The sequence below is a fragment of the Castor canadensis genome, chromosome 11, assembly GCF_047511655.1.
Source record: "Castor canadensis chromosome 11, mCasCan1.hap1v2, whole genome shotgun sequence".
NCBI classification, from domain to species: domain Eukaryota; kingdom Metazoa; phylum Chordata; class Mammalia; order Rodentia; family Castoridae; genus Castor; species Castor canadensis.
In genome coordinates this window covers 16,523,286-16,546,132 of record NC_133396.1, presented here as the reverse complement: position 1 = coordinate 16,546,132, position 22,847 = coordinate 16,523,286, and the positions used below count along the sequence as shown (strand labels likewise).

Genomic DNA, 22,847 nt, shown 5'->3' with positions numbered 1-22,847 from the left:
AATATGTATATATGCATGGGAAAAGATATGGAAGGATAGGTAACAAATTCAGAGTAGTCATTACCTCAATAGTGGGGGATTATGAGAAGGAGGGTTTTCACTGTACCTGTTATTTCATTTGTACAATGGAAAATCAATTTAAATTGTTTCTTATTTCAAAGAGGAACCATGAAAGTTTGTATTTTATTTTCATTTTGGCTAACATGAAAGACAAGTGCTCTACCACTGAGCTATAACCCCCAGTCCCTATAAAATTTGATGTTTAAAATAACTACATAATTTCCATCAATAGAGGTCAATGTAGGATGTGGAGGGGAAATACATTTGCTCAGAGATACTGACCTCAAAATTCTGAACCAAGGAGGCTCTTACAATGCAGTTTTTGTATTCATATTTGGAAAGAAAATACTCACAGTTTCTCAGTCCAACGATAGGCTTTCCATGTATTTTTATCAATGTAATCAATAGCGTTTCCATGGAAATTTCTGTGAAGAGACAGTTTATAACCTTGAATAAGTAGGAAAATAATGAGCAGAATAAGTGAAAGAATCATTGCAACCTGGGGGAGGGGATATTCAAATACAGGAAAACATACCAGCTTTCTAACGTCCAGAACTCCCAGTTTTTCAGATTGCAATTAATAAAGAAATAAAGTGAGAAGAGTGGCATGAATGATGAGGCCTCTCATCAGAAGCTTAACTCCCAACTGTCCAATCTCTTACATATATAATGCAAGTCAATTACTTTGGATTTAAGTGTTTTTCTCAAAATGATGTGTGTTTAAACTGACTCCTACCAATCAGTGAGAAAAGGATACATAATTCCACTGGACAATGGGCAATAATTTTTATCATTATTAGCAAATAAGAATAAAGAAACTCTGCCAGGTAACACCAAAGCTTTGCCTAAATGATCTTAGGAAGGTTGAGCACATAGAAAGAAGGAAGTGCAACCCTGAAGGGTGAGGACAAGTAGAAATGAGGGAAATTCATGTGATGATGTGGAAAGCGCTCTGCTGAATAAGGGAAAGCACAAATCTGAGAAAGAATGGAAGTATTACCTCATTAGGGAGAAACTGCAAAGGAGAGAAAGAAGAAGGAAGGACACACAGGGGTGTATAACAGGGGTTATCTTATGGGCGGTAGGCATGGAAGAGTGGTATGAGGGGGGCTGCATACTTTCATATTTTTCCTATATACTTCTTTGACCCTTGGAGGTGCTGGGGATTGAACACAGGCAATCTGAAAATGCTAGGCAAGTGCTCTACCACGCAGCTACATCCCTGACCATTTGTATTTTGGAGACAGTCTTGCTATGTAGTCAAGACTGGCCTCCAAGTTCAGACTCTCCTATTTCAGCCTCTGGAGTGGCGGGATTAAACATGTGAGCCACCACACCAGCTTCTGAGACTTTTTTTAAAAGTGGGAATGTATCCTCGGGTAACACATGATTAAAAGAAGCTGTTAAACCAGGCTCCAGTGGCTCATGCCTTTAATGCTAGCTACTTGGGAAGCTGAGATCAGGAGGATCATGGTTTCAAAGCCAACCCAGGCAAATAGTTCATGAGACCCCATCATCAAAATAAAAAGAGTAAAATGGACTGAAGATGTGGCTCAAGCAGTAGAGCGCCTGCTTTGCACACGTGAAGCCCTGAGTTCAAACCCCAGCCTCTGCCAAAAAGAAGCTATTCAATACCTTATGTTCAGTTTCACTCTGGATACCTCTGAACATTTACCTTTAATTCTGTCCTTACCCCTCAGCAACACTCTCCTATTCAGTTTACATACACTTTCTCTGGAGGTGGAGAGAAGAAGCCAGCTCATCTGCCTAGTGGACATTTCCACTCAACCACAAGCTTTCTAATTTCTTACCAGTAAAAGGACCTAAAACTGAACTCAATTCCCTCCAACTGGCTCTCCTTCTGGAATGCTGTGTTTCCACATGGTATCCATATCCTAACAGGACAGAAACTATGGAGTCATGTTTGATTTTTCTCAACTCTTTAGTCCGAGCCCCAACTCTTTCATCAGTCACTAAATCCTCTGTGCACTTTCTATGTAGGGAATCCCAGGATTTTCTGTCTATTCTCATCACAAACTCTGACTTACTCCCCTCGTACTTAACCTCTCCACTTTGCTAGCAATTTCTAGGTAGTCTCTTTGAATTAACCTTTCCCCTCTAGATCACCCTAAGTAGGGATTGTAAAATAATTCTCTTGAATCATGGTTTGTTTACAGTGCTTGGGAGGCTGAGGTAGGAGGAGAGTGAGTTCAAGGCCAGCCTGAGCTACTTAACAAGTTCCAGGACAGCCTCGACTATATATAGCAAGACTTTGTCTCCAAAATCAAACCAAACAACAAATCCGCCTGCTTTAATCATTTGCCGCTCTTCCTTGGAAACATTTAGTGACTCTCCACATTTCACTGTAACTTTCAAACCCCTACAGTTCATATTCAAGGTCTTTTATAATATCTTTCATTGCTTCCTAACCCAATTCTTTGCAGGCAGACTGTTCTACTAAAGCCTGGTTACTGCTGCAGCTACGCCTTTGCCTAGGATGTTTTTTGTCTATTTAACAATTACTCTCTAAGCTCCAGGTAACGTTTCAGTTTATCCTACACTTTTCCATAACCTCCACAACTCAGCGATTACAGATTCTGAAGAATTACAGCTGCTAGTATCTGATTCTCTTTTAGCATTTCATTATATACCATCTCCGCTTTTTTGCCTTTTTTTTTCCTTTCTTTACATCTATCATTTTCATGTTCCAGAGACAATGCCATAATTCTGTGACTAAGTCACATAATTCTGTGACTTAGACCTGGGTTGGGCACAAAATGGACACAATATATAGAAAATCTAAGGACAAAGATGAGTTTTGGACATAACTGAGGGACTGAATATTACTATTAATAGTTAACATTCATATATGTGCTAGGTATTCAGGTAAGTATTACATGCACTCATTCATCTAAATCATACAACAATCCTATGAAATGGTAATTATCATAATTCCCATCTCACAGATGAGGAAACTGAGTCACAGAGCTAAATAATTTCCTCAGGCTTACAAAGTTAATAAATGAAACCCAGGTAGTCTAGTTCCAGATGTATTCTTAATCACTTTGTTGTATCCTCACTCCTCACTAAAGAAATGAGTTGTAAAGAGGGTGGAACAAAACTGGGAGAGCAAAGGTTCAGCAGTGATATGAAGCAGCTGAATAAAAGTGGATAAGGAAAAAGAGAAAGGGCAATTGCGAGTTAAAGAACAGGGAAGGGAACCACGGTAGAAGGAGAACGCCGACAAGGAAAAGTTGATAAGCAAAAGGTAAAAGCAGACAGTCCGTGTGGGTTGGGGAGATGAGGAAGGCCCAGAAGACCTTGAGGAAAAGGCTGCCATGCAGGCAGAGTGCAGAGCACAAGGGAGGAAAGGTGGATCTTACAGGGTGGTGAGGACCTTCTTGTAGGTGTTGGGCTTCGGCACAGGCACTCGGTGGAGCTTCTGCGTTGGGCTGAGACCAACACACAACAGTGACTCATCTCGACAGGTACAGAGCTCACATATGTTGGTGTACGGGGTGGCATTCGGTTCCGTTTGCACAGTTAGCGCACTTTCTGTGGTGGGATTTACAGAATGTGCAATAGTGGTACGTTCCAGACCAGACTGAAGCTGTTCTGAATGTGGAGGTGTCACCTCAGGGTGCTGTGGAGGAGGAGTTGTGGTGTTATTTGCCTCTGTAACTGCCAACGTTGGACGCTGAGCCTGATCTTGACCTGATGTTGAAGGCTGAATTTTAGTCTCTGCAGCTGGCTTTGGAGGCTGAGTTGAGGTTTCCTGCATAGATGAATGTTTAACCTCTGTGGTAGGTTGTGAAGATTTGGTAAGCTCCAGCTTTAAAGTCTTAACTGTGACTTGTGGAAGTGTCACCTCCACCTTTGGGGGAGGAGCTGTTGTCTTCTTCAGAGTAGTAGACTGTTTGGACTCTGAAGTTAAGGGAACTCCTAGAGCTAAAGGTTGAACTGTGACTTCATTCAGGTTGGGATGCTGAGCCTGATTCTGGACTGGATGTGGAAGTGTCACCTCAGGGTGCTCAGGTGGCTCTGGAGGCTGAGTTGAGGTCTCCTGCACGACGGGAGAAAGGTCAGCTCCTGTGGTGGTTTCTGTAGTTATGGTTAATTCCAGGTCTGAAGGTTGAAATGTGACACTGGGTGATGTTGGGTATGGAACTTCATCCTGACCTGGTATTGGAACTGTCATCTCCTGTTGTACTGGGGATTGAGGTACAACCTCCATAGGGGGCTCTGTAAGCTGAACTGGGGTCTCTTGCATGGCTGGAGAAAGCTCATCTTCAGTAATAGGTTGTACAGTTATGCTAAGTTGGAGATGCACAGGCTTCTCTGTAATGCTGGGCAAGATATTCTGATCAGCTTGATCCTGAGCTGGAGGTTGAACTGTCACCTCTGGAGCTGGAACTGGCTGAAGGTTTGCAAATTGGTGTGGAGTTCCAGCCACAGTCTCATCAAGTCTCTGATGTTGAGCAGCATCCTTCTTCAGTTTCCAGCAAATAAACTTTGCTGCTTTTGATCTCTGAGGATGAAGAGGTGGAACAGGTATATCAAATGTTTGGCTGTCTGAAGCCTGCTCTAAACTGACAGTCTGAGTCTTACTTTCAAGTGGAGGAGGCAGAGCGGGTGTTGGGGTACTTTAACTTGCAGCCCACCTAGCCTAGAAATCAGCTATAACTGGCATGACCCTTGGGTAACCTCGTGAAGAGGAAGATAGACTTGACACAGGGTTGTAAAATACGGTAAACTGTCAATTAAAAGCTGTAACCTCGGACAGAGCTGTGAGGAATTGCCCATTAGAGCCATGCAAAAGTTCTGAGATGAAAGGCACCATGCAGAGATAAGCACCCATTCCTGCCTTTCTTTGTCTCCACTTGTAAATAAACTTTCCAAAACAGGACTCCCTTGCTGTTCTTATCTAAACCTTAGGTTTCTATTCCACTACTAGCCCCTAATTTATGGGAGAACGCATTCCTTGTAACCTGATAAGTAAACCTCTGGTGTTTCCCCAGTTCCCAATAAATAATATTACCCCACCACCAGGATGTGGGCAAGATCAGAATGTGGGCAAGATCAGGAAAATGTGACCCCAGGGGCATGAGGAATTCCTATGTGATGATGACTGATGCTTTAAAGAGTATAAGACCTGCTTAAACTTTGCTCTCAGGGTCCTTGTTGAAACCTGCTGCGTCAGGCAGATGCTCGGACCCTAGCTGGCTAGAAATAAACCTCGCCTTGTGACTTTCCTTTGTCTCGAGTGTCCTTTGTCCTCTCAGAAGGTGTCCGGCCTCATACCCTAACACGGGGCCCTGATTCTGTTCCCTATTGGGCATCGGCACTGCTTCTGGGGGTCTCAGGCAGGTTTAGCTCGTCACTCACCTCCTGATGTGCAACAGCAAATGGATCTGGCTCTGGAGATGGCTGCCTCCCAGAATCCCGGTCTAGGAACTGAAGCAAACTGTCAGTCAATAAATGAGGTGGGGCAAACACCTGCGAGGGAGCAGATGACCCTAGATGATCAAAGTCCCCCTGGTCTTCTGGGGGTGTAAACATCTGCCGCATGTCAGGAAGACAGTCCAAGGAGTGTGAGGACCAGGGCTCAGTTGGCCCAGGTGCTTCGGAGGTCAGCTGGACCGAGTCCTGGGTCCTACTCGGAATGGGAAATTCCTGGACCAACAACCACAACTCTAGCGACATAAAAAGGAGCCTTGGGGCCCAAATACCTAGTATAGACATGACATGCAACAGGGATATGTAGTAGACTAAGCTAGAGTCAAGGGAGTAAAGCCTCTGGCAGCTTCTTCCCTAGCTTACCTTGTCAACAGTGCCTGCCCGGCCCCACCCTTTCTTTATGACACGTTTGTTTAGGAAACAGAACATTTTGTAAGACTCGGCCCAGTTGGGCTCCATGCCCTGCAGTGAAGAGCCTTTTCCCACAGAGACAGGACCCAAACTCCATTCCCTTAGAGGAGGCACAAAAGCCTTGTACAGGGCCCCTCCCCCACAGCGAGGTGGGGTTGGAGCTCAGACCTAGGGGCAGCAACCCATTGGGTATGGTGTGACAGTGGGGCCTCTGGGGATATTCTCAGGGCTAGTCCAGTTCTGGCAGCTTCTCCTCTTCCAAGCTGACACCCAGAGATAGTCTTCTCCCCCTGGCTGAACTGCTTCTATAAGAAAAGCAACTCACCTGCAAACCAGGGCTAATTAGGGTGTAGGCAAAAGAGTGTACATTACAGTTATTTACTAGACAATGCTGCCATTTCCTCTAAACTCCCAGTTCCATGGTTCATGATTCACCACTCCCTTACCTGGGGCTACCAGAGCATCAGGAGGGGTCTGCAGGAGGGGTCCTGGGCCTGACACAGAGGGTTAGAATCTGAGATGGCCCTTTACATTGGCCTGGGGAGGCATCCCCACCCCGTCTTGGCTCAACACAGCGAGAATCTAGCTGTGACATCACAACGTCTCAGAGGTCTACCCCGTGCACATGTGGACAGGCATTGACTTCCTTCAGAGCCCTTCTTACAATAACCTATTTTACTGTATGTTTATTGTCCACTACAGCCTAGCATGTAAAGTCCCAGAACAGGCTTCATCCTGTTTATTCCTCTTGACTTGCACAGGGCTGGACACATGCTGATGGTTTTAAAATGGAACAGATTCCAAAAGTCACCTCATTTAAGGACGGATCTGTTCTAATCAGATTTCTGCAATCAATGCTAACTTCTTTCTCATTTCACAGGAAGCTTAGGCCGCCTAAAGTGTGAAGTGTCCTTGACTGGTTTCATTTAAACTGAACTAAAATCATTATTTTACATGGGAAAAGATTCGAATACTTTTTCAGAATGAAGGGCAGACTGCAGGAGGTCCCTAAGGTGGTAATTAGCCAGGGAGACACTTCTCCTTTCCAGGAAACATCTGTTTGCACCAGAGAGACACCTCTGCCCTCGGTCAATTAAAAAAAAAAAAGCTATAAAACCCAATTTCCAACCTGGTCCGCTGCATGCCCCCATGCAGCCTTTCCCTTCTCTACAAATAAAATCGTTCTGACTTTTGCTGCTTGAGTCCACTTTGATTTCTATCTCAGAGCGGACCAAGAACCCTCAACACCTGAAAATTCCTGCATATCACCTGCATATCAAGAAGGCAACCACACTGTCTTCACCATTTCAAGACAAAATACTTCACAACTTCAGGGTAAATTAAATGATCAAAAACCCCTAAGTTCCCACTGGCACGAAACACACTTTTTGCTCCTCCCCTTTTAAAACATCCTATACATAGTAAGTAACGTCTATTTCCTTCTAGAAATTACCTTGGCTATGTAATCCCTGATTAAGGACTTTCATATAATTGATTTATAGAAAGCTTCGTTGGAAGGCAAAATATTCTCCTTGAGACATGGGGAGACACTGAGATTTAGGCAGTCCTACAAAGTTGAAAGGCATAGTGGTTTTCACATCTGTAACATAATGGCATAAGGCTGAAGTTCTTACTTTGTTCCTAATCCCTGGGATCCTGATTGGGAAGAGTTCTAAAAAAGACTTATGTTCAAGCATCCTGGCCTCTCAAACTACTGCAGAGGGAGCCTAGCTCCTCTCTTGGGTCCAAAACTGTACTAGTACTCAGAGGCCTCAGTCCTGCTCTCCATACCTCAAACATGAACTCAGACTCAAGGCTGGACATTTAGGAAAAGCCCCAGAAATCCCCGCATTCAATTCAGTTTCAGAGTTTCCCATTTGCTAAGAATGATACATGAGCAAATCCTCCAAATCCTGTTGGCTGTTTTCAATCATGGCTACACTGGCTAAGGAACCCTTGAGCTTTCCTCTCCACATACTTGAATTAACTCCTGCAGTTCTTCACTTCTGGCATCTACTGTCTCTTCAGTGGGTCTGTATTCTTTAGCTCTTTTACCACTATTGAAATAAATTGAGAAATTTCCTTGTTCTAAACATCCTGCATATAATGATAGCACCCAATAATGAGTCATTCTTTTTAAATTTTAATTTTTTTTTCTTGGAGACAGAGTCTCATTGTGTAGCTCAGGCTGATCTTGAACTCACAGTGCTCTTGCCTCAGCCTCCCCATGCTGAGATTACAGACCTACATCAGCATGTCTGGCATGAGATGGTCCTTGAAATTCAAAAAGCAGGAAGGGAAAATATTTTCCTAAAAACGTCCTCCTTTTACACTACAATTTCTAACATAAACATGTGTTTAAAAACGCATATGAAATATCAACTCTGGTTCAAAAAACTTTGTAATTTTAGGAACAAGAACTAAGAATGACAGGAAGTTGGATTCAAAAATGTTCAAAGATTGAATAGTAAGACACGGGATGGGGGCAAAGTGAGTTCAAAACTGTTAGAGAGACCACTGGACTAGTAGACACCTTACAAAGAAGCAAGGGGCAATTCTGTACTCCTTGCCAACCAAAAATCCACTGGACACAATGCGCACTTTTATTTTAGAAACTTTTATTGGCAGAAACTGCATCATGTATCTACACACAATACAACTTTCTTCAAAGCAAACTAGGAGCATTAGGCGTTTGGTCAACAGAGACAATATTTTCAGTCACTTTTCTCACAAATGTCACAAGACCATCGTTATCGAAATAATGTAGTGAATGAAAGCATAATATGGAGTGTTTTAGATATCCACATTTTCACCCATTTACCTTTTCACAGTAACTTTATTGTCTCATTGAAACTGAAGGCCACTGATTTCCAACTGGCAAGTGGAAGCTCTGCCCCCTACAGACCCTTGCCTTCCTGCATCACATACACTGAGAGAGGTTTGGTGGGAGAACAGATGCTCTGCTCCTACCTGTGCATTAGCCATAGGAGCCTGCTCTGCTGCATTTGCTAGCAGCCGTGCCTCTGACTTAAAACCCTAAAACTCAAGGGCCATGGGTTCTAGAAAAAACTCAGTATCAATCAGACAACCATTTCTAGGTATCCATGCTTGCCTTTTTCTGCTCAAGCCCTTTCATGAGTAGGCAAAGAACTGAACATTTACCCAAGAGTTTATGGAAATCAATAGATGGTGATTTTGCTGAGATAACTGATGACTACAAAGAACAACTATTTTAGCATAAGGCAAGTTCAGTTCTTAACCAAAATTAGAGAAACACTACTTCCTTTGTCCTCCTAAGCTTCTTGGCAGGAAGTCTGCTCTCACATTTGAAACTGAAACACTGTCAGGTGTTGCCTAAAGGGAAAACCTGTGATGTAAGGCACAGAAACTCTACCCAGAACTCTAGTAGCTTAGCAAGAGATAGGCCTAAGAAGTAGCTAAAAAGTAAGTTTTAGAAAGGAAAAAATGAGAGATCCTTTTCCTCTTCCCCTCCCTGCACTGAGAACAGACCTTCCTCCAGTTCATCCAGAGGCTCCTCCCCGATGCCAACTCCAGGATTCCTGCAGTCACAGGGTGGCAGTACCACTTCTGCAGTGCAGAAGAGCTTCAGGCTTGGCTTCTTAAGTGGTGCTCCAAGATCTTCACTTTCCCATTTTTCAATGCCAGAAATCTCTGAAGCTGTTAGGATTTTGAATCAAAGATCCTTCCTGAGATTTTGTTTTGGTTTGTTTTTGTGGTGCTGGGGATCAACCCCAGGGCCTCACACATGCTAGGCAAGCACACTACCACTGAGCCCACATCCCTGACCCCCCCCCTTACAATTTTAATGTAGAGAAATAAAAACTGAACTCCAGAATCACAACAGTTGAGGTGTCCTATAGTTTCAATACCAAGTAAGATTTGCAAATAAATTACTAAGTATAGCTAACTTTTTTTTATTACACACCTCACATGGGCTCCACCATGAAGTGTGAAATTATTATTATTAATTCTAGGTGGTGTGCCAATTCAGATATATCCACTCACCCTCAACAGTAGGTGGGCTCTTACATGTACTCCCCACAACCCAGTTCAATCCTGTTTAAAGTCTAGGATTATAATGAGTGTGGTTAGTCAAATTAATTTTACAAGCTTTACCTTAACAACCCTTTTTGACCACCAACTGAAACCAAAGTAGTAATCTGCCAGTTCTTGGCATGGTAAGCTGTTTAGGGCCAGGGCCTGATGTTGAACTGCCTTATGCCTGGTATCAAGACAAACCTAAAGTCAGAAGAATACAGCCACCAAAATGTCACAACCTGCTGGAGACTTTATTTTGGATACAGATGAAATTCATCAATACTCGTTTCATAAAGAGATTGTGATGATTACATGGATAAGAAGGAACATTTTAATACTGTATTCATAGTGAGCCCTAAATAAATGTTATTTATTATTCCTAAGTCATAGTGCTTTCCTGCATCATTTTTTGGGCCCCTGATAATTTGGAAGGCTTTTGTGACATCTGGTGGTAATGATGATGAAGGAGCCCTGCAGCAAAAGTATGGGGCTGTGAGTGAGCAAAGTTTCTGTCTTCCCATCCACTAGCTCCTGCTTGAGAATCTGACCTAAAAAGCAAATGAACCTGACACTCACTCCATCTCCAAGCTACTAATCCTTGTTAGATGAAGGAATACCCATGTCTCTATGAATTTTACAGGCAACTAAAACTGTTAGAGGCTCACCTGCAATAACAAGCTTCTTTGAGAATGCAAATTTCTCTAAGTGTTAAGTCTAACTATTTTACACATCACTTCTTTCTCTACTACCAATTCATAACCTCCTGAACTATGTGAGGGACTCATAGCTTATTCTTTTCTCATTCTCAGAACCAAACACAGTTCTTAGCAGAGGACTGGTGATTTCCATTCCCCAACTAAAGCTTCCTGTCGGGAAAGAGGAACGATGGCTGATTTTTAAGTATCCAGTACTACAGGGGAGGCTAGTCTGTACTGTGAGTAACAGTGGAGTTTTTCTGGACAACCGGGAAGCTTCAGAGGGTCTGAGTGCCAGGGTAGTATGGATAAGTTTTACCTTGGATAACCTTGCCAAATTCTTGCTGGCAACCATTTTCCTTCATGCTGGGGTGGAGGGGTGTCTCTCAAGGTGTCTAGGCCTTTCCTTTCCTTTCTGTCTTTATAAAAAGTAGAGGAGAGAGAGGGAAAGAGAGAGAGAGAGAGAGACTGAGACTATATGTACCTGCCAAAGCATAAAAGAACACTCAAACTAGATGACAATGGGTAGGTGGGCGTAACCCAAGGCCCTGTGTTAAGTAAATAAATAAATATAATATGACTGCCTTCTCTCAATTATACATTGACAGTGTTGAACATTCCCTTCATTACTTTATCAGTGATGGGCTTTACACTGTGAAGTTCTCAAAAGTTAAGCTTATGAAATGATCTCAAAAGAGCTCTAAAAACTCGTAACTGTTTAAACTGTTTTGTTACATCTAAATGGCTATGAGACATGGTCACAGGATAGAAGCAGTACATAAATAAAGATGTCTGACAGGTAATCACTTCAATCACAGAAAGTGGACCCAGGATGGAAGAGGGGATTGAACACTGTAGAGAAGTGGATGGAGTATATGTGGAGTCAATACTGAGTAGAGTTCTCAAACTCAGTCAAGATTAAACCAAAAAGAAAAGTGATATGGACAAGAATAGGCAGCAAGGTCATAGCAAGGAGCCAATCAGGAATAAAGTGGCCCTTGAAAAAGGGAAGGGGGTTGCATTAAATACACAGTGAGGTGCTATCTTGGAACTCTGGGAAAGTAAAATTGGTTGGCATATTAACATGGATTTTTAAAAAAATTTTATTCATATGTGCATACAATGTTTGGGTCATTTCTCCCCCTCTCCCTTACCCCTACCCCCACCCCCTCCCTTACCCCCCCAACCCCTCGCTACCAGGCAGAAACTATTTTGCCCTTATCTCTAATTTTGTTGAAGAGAGAGCATAAGCAGTAATAGGAAGGACAAGGGTTTTGGTAGTTGAGATAAGGATAGCTATACAGGGAGTTGACTCGCATTGCTTTCCTGTACATGTGTGTTACCCTCTAAGTTAATTCTTCTCGAACTCACCTTTTCTGTAGTTCCTGGTCCCCTTCTATTGACCTTAGTCACTTTAAAGTATCTGCGTTAGTTTCTCTGCATTGAGGGCAACAAATGCTATCTAGTTTTTTGGGTGTCTTCCTATCCTCATACCTCCCTTGTGTGGTGTGCTCTTGCTTTATCATGTGATCAAAGTCCAATCCCCTTCAACATGGATTTCTACAGTGCAGTAAAGGATGTTTTGCCCATCTTCTGGGAAATGGAGAGAGTTCTGATAGGTAGTTAGAAGGCAATGAAGACAAAACATCCTTTTTGTTTGAATTGGCAACAAAGTTTGACAGGCTCACACATTTTATAAGCACACAAAAGTAAATAAAAGCAGAAACTTGTGGCAAATATATATATTTTTTGTGATGATTTAATGGCGATAGGGTTGTAGCAGAGAGGAGGATGAAAAGAAAGACTAGGCCTGAATCCTGAGAAAGTAGCAGGGAGGTAGGGATGGCATACAAAGAGATAAAACCTGAGAAATCTGAATATGAGGAAGGTCAAGTAACACCAGGGAGGGGAAAGTCACATAAGCACTAGGGTAAAGTAGCCATTAAAATTAAATATAACCATATATGGATTAGACCTTGCTTTTTGCTTCTGTAACCTGCTTGCAAGGGTATCTAAGGTGAGACCCCTTTGTTCTCAGGGCTCAGCCTTTGGACACGAGTCTGCTGAGTCTGTGCTGGCACAATAAAACGTTGCTTCCTGCTAATTGCCTCTAAAGTAGCGTATCTCAGCTAGCAAACTCCCGCAACAGGGTCTCAAGGACTATTTGCCGAGGCTGGCCTCTAACCTCGATCCTCCTGATCTTTGGCTCCTTCCTTCTTTGGCTTCTGCCAGTGGAGCAGAAGGGAGCTCATCAGGAGGTGTGCAAATAAGAAAAAAGATCACCCATTCAGAACCACCCAAAATATAGTTACCTTTATACACAAGAAAGAATGAGTAGCCCAAAGGTCCCTGAAGGATTCAGAGAAAAGCAGCATTCTATCACACAGACCAAAGAGACAATGGCCACAAGCATAGATACATGCTTACATCCACAGTCCCTGGATCTGATAAGAAAAAAGGCTTCACTTTTCTGGAGAGGGCATGGGGAAACAGGATATCTCACCATGTACCTCACCTGCTACATCCAGTCAGTCATTTACCTCAATAACAGCAGGTGACAACAATGTAGGCCCTTTCAGGATGGGAGACTGTGGAACAATATAGAGGTGATTAAGAAAAACCCACAGTGACCATACAGACGGTCACTCATAGAACCAACATTGTGTAAGTTTTTCCTTCCTTCCCTCTGTCAGTCAAGTGCCCCAAAGCTTGGATTTGTCTGACTGAGTCCCCCGTGCTGTTGATGACTATTTTCTCCTGTCCCTTCTATTTCCCGGCACTTGGTGGGTGGACCTAGAATCTTACTTGGCTGCAGGTGTGATCCATTGGCCACAAAACTCCCTCAGGAAGCCTGTGACATCCACCTGCTTTTCCTTTGTGAAGTTACTGGCCAGTGAAGAAACATGTCCCAGTTTCATTGTTTTATTAGAAGTTACAGAGGGTGATGTTCCAACACCATTCTTTGTCCTTCTGTGAGTAGGAATATTGCTGTCCACTTTCCGGCTTGGATACCTCGGTCCCTGTTCTGTTCAGCAGCTGCCTGTTCCCTGTTGTATGGATACAGCCAGTCCCCAATTGATGGGCATTTGGGTTGTTTCCAGCAACATCCACTAGTAACATTTTGCCAGCCCCAGCAGCCATTCTTTGAGTCTGTCTTCATCTTCTGACACAAATCTCTGAGTTGTGACTATTCATGTCATTATTATTTGGGGTTCTGTGCTTTCTCTCTGCTCCAAGGACATCAAACAATGACATCACAAATTTTCCTCTAAGAAGTCTGCTCTGATTAAATGACTCAAGAATGGCCACTTTTGGTCAGGGTTGAAGAAGCCGGGCTAGAAGATCACTTCCAGGGAGGTTGGGCACGTTTCAAGTTCTCCCTGTTACAGGGCAACATTACCAGAAGCTAGCACTTCCTCCTCTTCTTCTGCCCCCGCTGGGAGAGGGGCCTTTTCTAGGGACTCCACCCCCAGCTGTGAGTCACCAGCTTTCCTGTCCCAAACCCCACAGGGAAAATGCAAATGGGTTCTGGTGATTCGGGAAATAAAGCCACCTCTGTGTGGGAGAGGATGTTATAATATCAGGCTGTTGCCAAATTAAGGTTATTAAACAAATGCACAAAAATAACAGCCATAATTATTCCCATACAGTAGCTCAATCTGGAGCTTTCAGTGTGTTTTTGCTCCCCCTAACCACAGGGTTGTCTCTGCTCCTGCTCCTTTGCTCCTTCCTTCTTTCCAAGATGTTGCTGAGGAAGGAGGCCCCAGCAAGCTCCCAGATCCTCCACGTTTCCTTGGGGGAGGAATGAGACAAAGGTAGCTAAGACTTCTTCAGTAGCTACCAAGTTCAGAATCCCTTGCATATGGAACTGAATTTTGTCTTTAGAAGCAACTAATGAAAGAAGAACTGATATTCCCATTGGACAGATGAGCACACTGAGTCCAGGACTTGCCTTATGGTGACTGAGTTCACAGATATGAGGCCTGAGTGTGGCCAGCCTGTGCCCGTCACCTTTTGCCTGGGCTGCTCCAAGCCTTTCTCTGATCTGTATCCCTCCACCAGCATCTCTTCTCTCTAGAAACCTCTAGAATCAAAGGCAGGTTGAGTATCTTTTATCTGAAATGCTCATAACCAGAAGTGTTTTGAAAATCAGATATTTTCAGATTTTAGAATAGTCACATGTACATAATGAGATATCTTCGGGATAAGATCCCTAAGATCTGAACATGAAATTCATTTACATTTTCTGTACACTGAACACTCATAGTCTGGAGGCAATTTTAGCTTTATGTAGTGTTTTTCTGTGTTTCACTCACTTCTGTTCATCACTTTCATCTAGAACGTCCAGTGTGTCCTTTCGTTTCTTCAGGTCATAGGCAGTGGTCAGTTCACACCACCTCGCTGTAAGATGTTCCAGACTTTCTCTGCCATCCATTTTCCTCTACAGCTTGGCTTCCTGTGCTATAGATAAACATAAATGGTTTCTCGTTTTCAAATTGCTATTGCCCATCAGAATATCTGCTGAAATTTTTGATGTTTTCAACAAGGTCTTTATACCACAGAGCACAGAATAAGCAAAACACAGTGAGTAATACATGAGGTCTTGACCCCTCGTGGAACATGATGGGGATTCTGCCATTGGTACATCTGACCTGCACACGTGTCATTTTATTGCCCTTTATGGTAATAAAGGACTCTGGGCACTGCGGAAAAGATACATTGTAGCTGAAGGGGACAGGAAGGGTCTTTTCCTCTCCAGAACACAGAAAAAAAAAAACTGTTTGTTGTGCACCTGTGTTTTGACTGTGCCCTGTCACATGAGATCAGGTGTGGAATCTTCCACTTGTGGTGTCATGTTAGTTTCCCAAATGTTTGATTTTGGAGTATTTTTGACTCTGCATTCGCAGATTAGAGATTTTCAATCTCTGCCTGCCCATAGCACCAGGGATTTTTAGGCTGGCTCTGTGTGTGTTCTGTGTGTGTGTGTGTGTGTGTGTGTGTGTGTGTGTCCCACTCATCATGGCCTGTCCCTTGGCCAGGCATGGGCCAGGATTGCTCAGAGGAGAGGAGAGCAGGTGGAATGGAGGAGAGAGAGAGACTCAAGCAGAGGGAGGCTATCTGTCAAGTTGGCATAGGGACATGAGGTCAAGGAAGGGAGGTGAGAGGTCCGGGAACAGGAAGGGATGGCCCCAGCACAGATCTAATCCTCAAACCAATGAGGCTGCTCACATCACCTGCAACACACAAGGCCCAGTGCTCAAGGAGCAGCCTGCTTCTCCATCTGCCTCAGCTGCTCAGTTCTCCTCCCTATGCCTCCATCTCCTGGTGATGCCTGGCTCTATGTAAGATGCTACAGACCAACACACTGTACAAAGGACACACACAGGACATGCCATTAGTCCATTGGGAGTTCAGCCATTAAGAACCTTCCCTAGAGCCATGCTCTTGGTTGGAGCCAGGGATGGAGACAGAAGTGGTCAAGCCCAGATAAGGCCCTTTTGTCCTGCCGAAGCTCACAGTCAAGCAGAGAAGCTGAGTTGAGGGCTGTTGTCACCATGTGGTGGAGAATGTGAGCATGGCCTGGTTTCAGCATCCCAAATGCTGGGAGGGCTGTGGGCAGATAATTCTCAGCCATCGGCCCCTTCCTTTGAGAATTTCCTCAGCTGCAGAGAGCCATCTCGCCCTTGGCCACGCCCCTGAGCAGCCCCCATACAGTGATTGGCCATTTAGCCAATTCAGAGGGCCCATCACTTCCAGCGCCCCCTAGGGGTTGAGCTTGTACTACAGCTAGACTCCCCTCTTGGCCTGCTCCTCCCTCCCGCCTGCTCCAGGACACTCGGAACACCCGCGAGGAGGCCAGCTCCTCATTGGCTACTTCCTGTTGAATCCCACCTCAGACACATTATCACTCTAATCGTGTAATTGCTGATACGATCACCAGGGTTCTTTTGGCAAGCAGCTGCAGGAATCAAGAACATCTTCAGTTTTCATCTGCCCAGCGGGCCATCTCTCCATTTTCTGGCCAAGGAGAGGGCTGCAGTCTGCACTAATGAGTGGTAAGGTTGGGTGGAGCGGTGTGCTAGTTACTTTGCCATCACTGTGACAAAATTCCTGACAAAGCAACTTAAAAGGAGAAAGGATTTATTCTGGCTCATGGTTTCAGAGGTTTCAGTTCATTGAGGCAAGAAGCTCACTTCATGGTAGCCAGGAAGCAGGGAGAGAGAATGCCTGTGCTAGTGGGCTTTTTCCTTTTCTCCCTTTTATTCCATCCAGGCCCCCAGCCTGTGGGAAGGTGCTGCCCACATTCAGGGTGGGTCGTCCGCTCTTAGTAAATTCACTCTGGACACGTCCTCACAGACATGGCCAGCAGTGTGCTTTACCAGTCTCCTAGGTGTCTCTCAATCCATTCAAGTTGACTGCCAAGATTAGCCATCACAGGCAGCTGGCCAGGCTCTTTGTGGACATTGTTGCACCTAACCACACAAATTATTGTTATAATTTAAAAAAAACTTTAAAGGTGACTTTTATCCAAGGTCACACAGTCGATAAATGGCAGAACTAGGATTCGTGGACAGTTCAGTGTTTTCCACACAGGGTTCTGGGACATTCCTAGGGGGTTCCTAGGGAGAGGAGGGCAAGGAAGAAGTGAAAGACAGGCTGAACAGGTGGCCCTTCCCTGCCCCTACCCCATTTCACTGGTGGCAGCTCAACCTGTACAGATTTTACACATCAGGCAATGCCTCCCTGCGCTGGCACCTGTGCCTGACATCCCCAAAGTCATGAGTGGCTCAAGTTAGGCAGCTCCAGTAACTTCTTTCTCTGCCTCAGGTCACTTTCCTGTCATGGATTTGCTTTGCCTCAGGCACCACACCAAATGCACTAGAGTGGTACCTGGTCCTCATTGGCGCTTGAGTCTTCTCTGGGACAGTTACCTCCACCTCCCTCTTCTCGCTTGTCCACGTGCTGTTGTTCTGAGACATTTCGTATCCTGGTGAAGGCCCTCTGTTAGAACCTCTAGTTTGCTATGGAGACCACAGCAAATGCCCTTGACATGGGCATTGTATATTTGTTAATTTTATTCAAGAAAATGGGATACACTTGTAACCTAATACGCACCAATTTCCAAATATGCTTTCGGAAATTGGTTTTTAGAGTACAAAAAAGTCAGTATTTTGCAGTTGCCTCTCTGTCAAACTATGCATTGGATTTGTGTGTGTGTGTGTTTGGTGGTACTGGGGTTTGAACTCAGGGCCTCACACTGACTATGCAGGTGCTCTACCACTTGAGCCACACATCCAGCCCCAACTATGAATTTGTTCGTTCAGCATAGACTTTGTACCCTCCAAGAATCTGAGTTTGTTGGTTCTTTTTTTCAAAATTCAAATACTTCCCCAATTTTATAAGAAAAAAAAACCAACTCTGCCCCCTTATGGTCAAATCGTGTATTTCTTTGGAATAGAATAGGACACCCTGGTTTCTTCACAGTTTTGACAGTGTGCTGCACACGCCTTCTTTGGAATAAGGCACAGCTACCCATGCAGAAGAACCTGTTACAAGGTGGCTGGAGAAAGAAGCTTCAGGAGCCTGACTCCGCCATCCTGGCTACCCACCTACTGTGTGTGGCGATTGTGTCTGCATAGAAGACAGAAGAAACTTCTGTCCATGAAGAACCTCTAAGAGGACTACAAACCAAATTCAGTGCAATATTTTATCTTGAAACAACCTGAAACTTACAGAAAAGTTGCAAGTCCCAACAAAGAGCTTTTTTCTGAACTAGAGGCTCCAAAATTTTTAGGCTAAAATAGCTCCCTTGGTGCCTCAGTAATTTTTTTACAACACTCCTGGGCTAAAAAAAACCATGTAGCAGTTCTATTTATTAAACAATTAGGTTTCTATGGCTCCGTCCCATTCTATTCTTTAGCTGCATGTGTCCTGCTGTCTGGATGTTCCCAATCCCTTGTGGATGGACATTTGGGTTGTTGCCAGCAACAATCCATTAGTGACATTTCCCCAGAAGCCACCCTTTGATTTTGTCTTTAAGTCATGAATATTCATGTTATTCTTTCTGGGCTCTTGAACATTCCCTCTGCTCTAAGAACATTAAGTACTCACACCCTGAGTTCTCTAGAAGTCTGCCCTGATTAAATGACTCAAGAATGGCCACTTTGCCAGGTTTGGGGAAGCCCAGAGCAAGGTTAGAAAGCCATTCCTGGGGAGGCTTAGTAGAAGTAGTCTGATGGATTTTCTCTCAAACATTTAAAATAGCCTTGGCAAGCTAGGTATGGCAGCTCATGTCTATAATCCCAGCACCCAGGAGGCTAAGACAGGAGGTCTCAAATTCAAGCCTAGCCTGGGCTACATAGCAAGACCCTATCTAAATAAATAAATATTTAAAATATCCCATGACACTCCTGGCTGTGCACTGTAGCACTCTGGGGCACCTAGAGACACCTTAGGACTATGGTTCTAGGCTAGTAGGTTGCCAACTTGATGTTCCATCATCTTGGAACCCTTTAGTCTGTACTTCCTGCAAGGAAGGACAATTTTCTTTGGGCCCAACACAGTCCTCACCATCAGAGTTCACGGTGATAGTCACTACAGGTCAAGTGTCCTAGACACAGGCTAAAGGAGAGTGACCAGGATGACTAACAAGACTCTTTGTAAAAGTGATGGGTGAATGGAGCTTTCCAGGTGGGATGGGGACATTCGGGGATGGCCCACAGATATAGGGAAGCGTGGCATCTTTGGGAACACTACATTTGCTGAGGCTGAGCCAGGCTCTGGAGACATAGGTTAGGGCCAGACACTAAAGACCCGTGAACTCCAGACCAAGGATTTTAGACTTAATTTGAAAGTAGTGGGGAGCAAAGAGAGGTTTCAGCATAAGAACAGTGTCTTGGGCAGCAGCACAGATGGCAGAGAGGTGCCACAGAGAAGCTGGGCTGGGAAGCGAGATGGAGGCTGGTCACTAATCCAAGTGGAAACCACACAGGGCTGGGGGGATGAAGGGATGACCCCAGCAAGAGCCAGGTCCTGCTTACTTCTCTTCCCACACCAGGCCATGAAGATGGAAACAGTGTTCTGCTTCATCTACATCAGCCCAGCAGCAAGTCCCAAAGCAAGAAATGCTCCACAAATGTTTATTTAATGATCTCAAAGCAGAGTTGCCCAAACATGGATGCGGACTGACCAAAGCAACATGGAGGAGGTGAACTCTCAGGACATCCCACCGGCTCTAGGAACTCCAGTCTGATTTGTTTCCGGAGTAAGAGTAAAATCAGTGTTGGCTAACATTTTCTCACTTCTGGAAAGATCTATATCCCAACAAAAGATTTTCCTTCATCAAACACTAAGCCAAGGGACAATTTGTGCACGTAGGAAATTCTTAAATAAGAGGATGCTGGTGGGCCAGGAAGCTGAGTTCAGATAGGGATAGGACGGGGAGGGTGGGCTCCCGTATGTGAGCAGGACGCTGAGGAAGAAAGAGATTCTGGAAGGGAGGCTGATTGTCATGAATGTAGCAGAGTGGTCAACAAATCCTTTAACTCAAGGGCCTGGGCGAGAGATGAGGCCATAGTAGGGACCCTCAGGGTACCAGACAGGATGAATGGTGGTGGGTGGGGGAGCCCCGAGTAGCTCTAGAGTGGCTCTAGAGCTGTTGGGGCGTGGGACAGGAGGAAGAAGGGGCAGCAGGAAGCAGTCATGTGCCCCCCTCCACCCTGAGTACAAAAGACCTCTTCCATTGATCCCTGGTGTCTTCAAGGAGTGGTGGGAGGCAACAAGTCCAGGGTCTGGAGCCCCGGCTGGAGGAATGGGGTGCCTTCCAGGGAGATCCGGCCCTGCTCCCATAGCAGCCAGGAAGGGTGCAAGTGAGCAGGTGTGGACAGACACAAAGAAGCAGTGCAGTAGAAAGGAAAGCACTCCCCCACGGCTTCTTAGTTGCAATCGCTGGAGGACACTCTGTGAGGAGAGGGGTTTTCTTTGGGATGGTGACCCGCAGTGGATTGAACAATTGTGTCCTCCTTGAAATTCTTACGTTGAAATGAGAGTATTAGGAGGTGAGCCCTTTGTGAGATGAGGTCATGAGGGTGGAGCCCTCATGAATTGGATTAGTATCCTTATAAAAGGGACCCCTGGAGAGACCTCCCCTCCCCCTGCCTACTTTCTGCCATGAGAAGACACCAAGAGAAGTCTGCTGTGTGAAACCTCAGCCCTCACCAGGCCCTAACCATGCTGACACCCTGCTGGGAACTTCCAGAAAAATAAAAGTCTATTGTTTGTAAGCCCCCCACCCCTGTCCCCATCTATGGTACTGCGTTACGAAGCTCAAGTTGACTGAGGCAAGCCCAAAGATGATTAAACCAAATTGGTTTTTTGAAAGAAGCAGCATTAAAAATCCACTGCAGTTCAAACACATGCACTTGAAAAGACAGAAAAATTTTAGCTGAGAGAGGGAGAGAGAGGGAGAGGGGGAGAGAGAAAGAGGGAGAGAGAGAACTGCAACACACACACACACACACACACACACACACACACCCCTCATGCCAGCTCCCAGTGCAGAGCAGGTGTGCCCCACTGGAGAGGACGCTGCAGTCAGGAGGCTCGGTGCATAATTAGCCTGCAAAATGCACAGAGCACTTCTTTGGCCAGAGAACATTGCAGTGTTCTGAAACATCACCTATAGCCAAGGAGAGGAAAAATTGGAGAACCCAGACAGTACCTCCAAAAACTCTCGCTGCCAAGGGACTCTAAGAACAAGGAAGAGCAAGGAAGGCTTGTAGCAGGGAGAAGCCTGGAGAAGTCAGGTGCCTCGGAGTTGAGCTGGGGTTCTGAGGCAGACAGCGAGTGTGAGGCTGAAAGCGGAGTAGCTGCAGCAGGCTTTCCCATTTTCGGCTCTCGACCCTGGAATGTGCCACTCACCGCCTACAGTTTTTCTGTCTTTGTTCTAAACAGCAAAGATCCAACTCTAATGAAGCAGAAGTCATGGCTTCAAAATAAGCTTCTTACTTAATTCAGCACATTTGTAATTGATGTGGAGAGCCATTTAGGGGAAGCAAGTGCCCTTTGTTAGGGCTCAGTTGGTTGTCATGGAAATGCCCAATGTCAGATGCTCTTCTAGCAGGTTCTGGCATATTCTGGGCAGAACATATCTACCTCCACTCTTCCACAGTCGTCTTGGTACTCTGGATTCTCTAACCATGGCTCAAAGTCAAAGGACTTCAACATTCAGCTACTGTCTACTATCAAGTTCACAGTCAATAAATAATAGACATGCTAGACATTAAGTAAATTCAAATTTGAACAGAGGAGCTTAAAAGAGGCAGCTGACCCAGGGATTCTGTAATCAGGAAGGCTTCCTTGAAGAAGTGGCATTTAAGCCCAGCCCTGAGGAATGAGTGTTGTCCCCAAGAAAAGCCTAGGGAAGGGAGGAGCTTGGGGGGTAGCTAGCATATACAAAGCCTCTGGAGGGGGGGCGGGTAGGGGGGCAAGGATCCAGAAAATAATTGTGCACATTACTTGAGGAAGGTTGAGAACCATTTCCCATAAAAATTGTCAAGTGAAAACTTCTTCCCAAGCCAGGCCAGAGACCAGTGGACAAGGGTCTGAGTTGTTCTCTGCCAGATGTTTTAAGTTAATTTTCAGAGCCCTCAATAGGGAAAAATGTTGGGTAAAGTTTTTACTGTGCTCTTTGTGTTTGTTTCAAATTATCCCCCCGAAAAGGGTGGGAAACCACTCACATTGGTGGAAAGCCAACTATGTGCCCAGAGCTGGATGCATCCTCTGGCATCAATTGTCTTTCCAGTCTTCAGTGACCAGATGGAACAATGACTGGTTTCCCGTTGTGCACATGAGAAAACAAAACCTTGGAGAAGCCAAATAACTTGTCCCAATCCTAGCCAGCAAGCAGGGGACCCTGGCACCCAAAAGCAGGTTTGTCTGGCCTCACACCTGCCCTCCTTCCACAGCTGCCTGCTGAGTTTTTCTCACGGGGCCACTCACTCAGTTGTTGAAGGATATTTGTGGAGTGCCTCCCATATGCCAGAGACTGTTCTAGGCACAGTGCATGCCCTTGAGGGGTTGATCTCCCAGTGAGGATATACTTGAGGTCATGCCTCTGGGGTGCTAGGGACATAATACCCACATTAACATACACCCAAGGTTTTG

The 22,847-nt window shown here is 44.9% G+C and overlaps 1 protein-coding gene across 1 annotated transcript in view; it reads right to left on the bottom strand.

The window, feature by feature from the left end:
* Window positions 1–5,643, bottom strand: part of LOC109702645 (leucine-rich repeat-containing protein 37A2-like) — a 34,234-nt gene extending 28,591 nt beyond the window's left edge. The window contains exons 1-4 of the mRNA XM_074045490.1: window positions 5,446–5,643; window positions 4,119–4,588; window positions 3,444–3,830; window positions 414–485 (exon numbers count right to left, since the gene is read on the bottom strand). Coding sequence (XP_073901591.1) covers window positions 414–485; window positions 3,444–3,830; window positions 4,119–4,588; window positions 5,446–5,628 — 1,112 coding nt within the window. The 5' untranslated portion in view covers window positions 5,629–5,643. The remainder of the gene's footprint in view (window positions 1–413; window positions 486–3,443; window positions 3,831–4,118; window positions 4,589–5,445) is intronic.
* Between the last annotated feature and the right edge of the window lie 17,204 nt (window positions 5,644–22,847).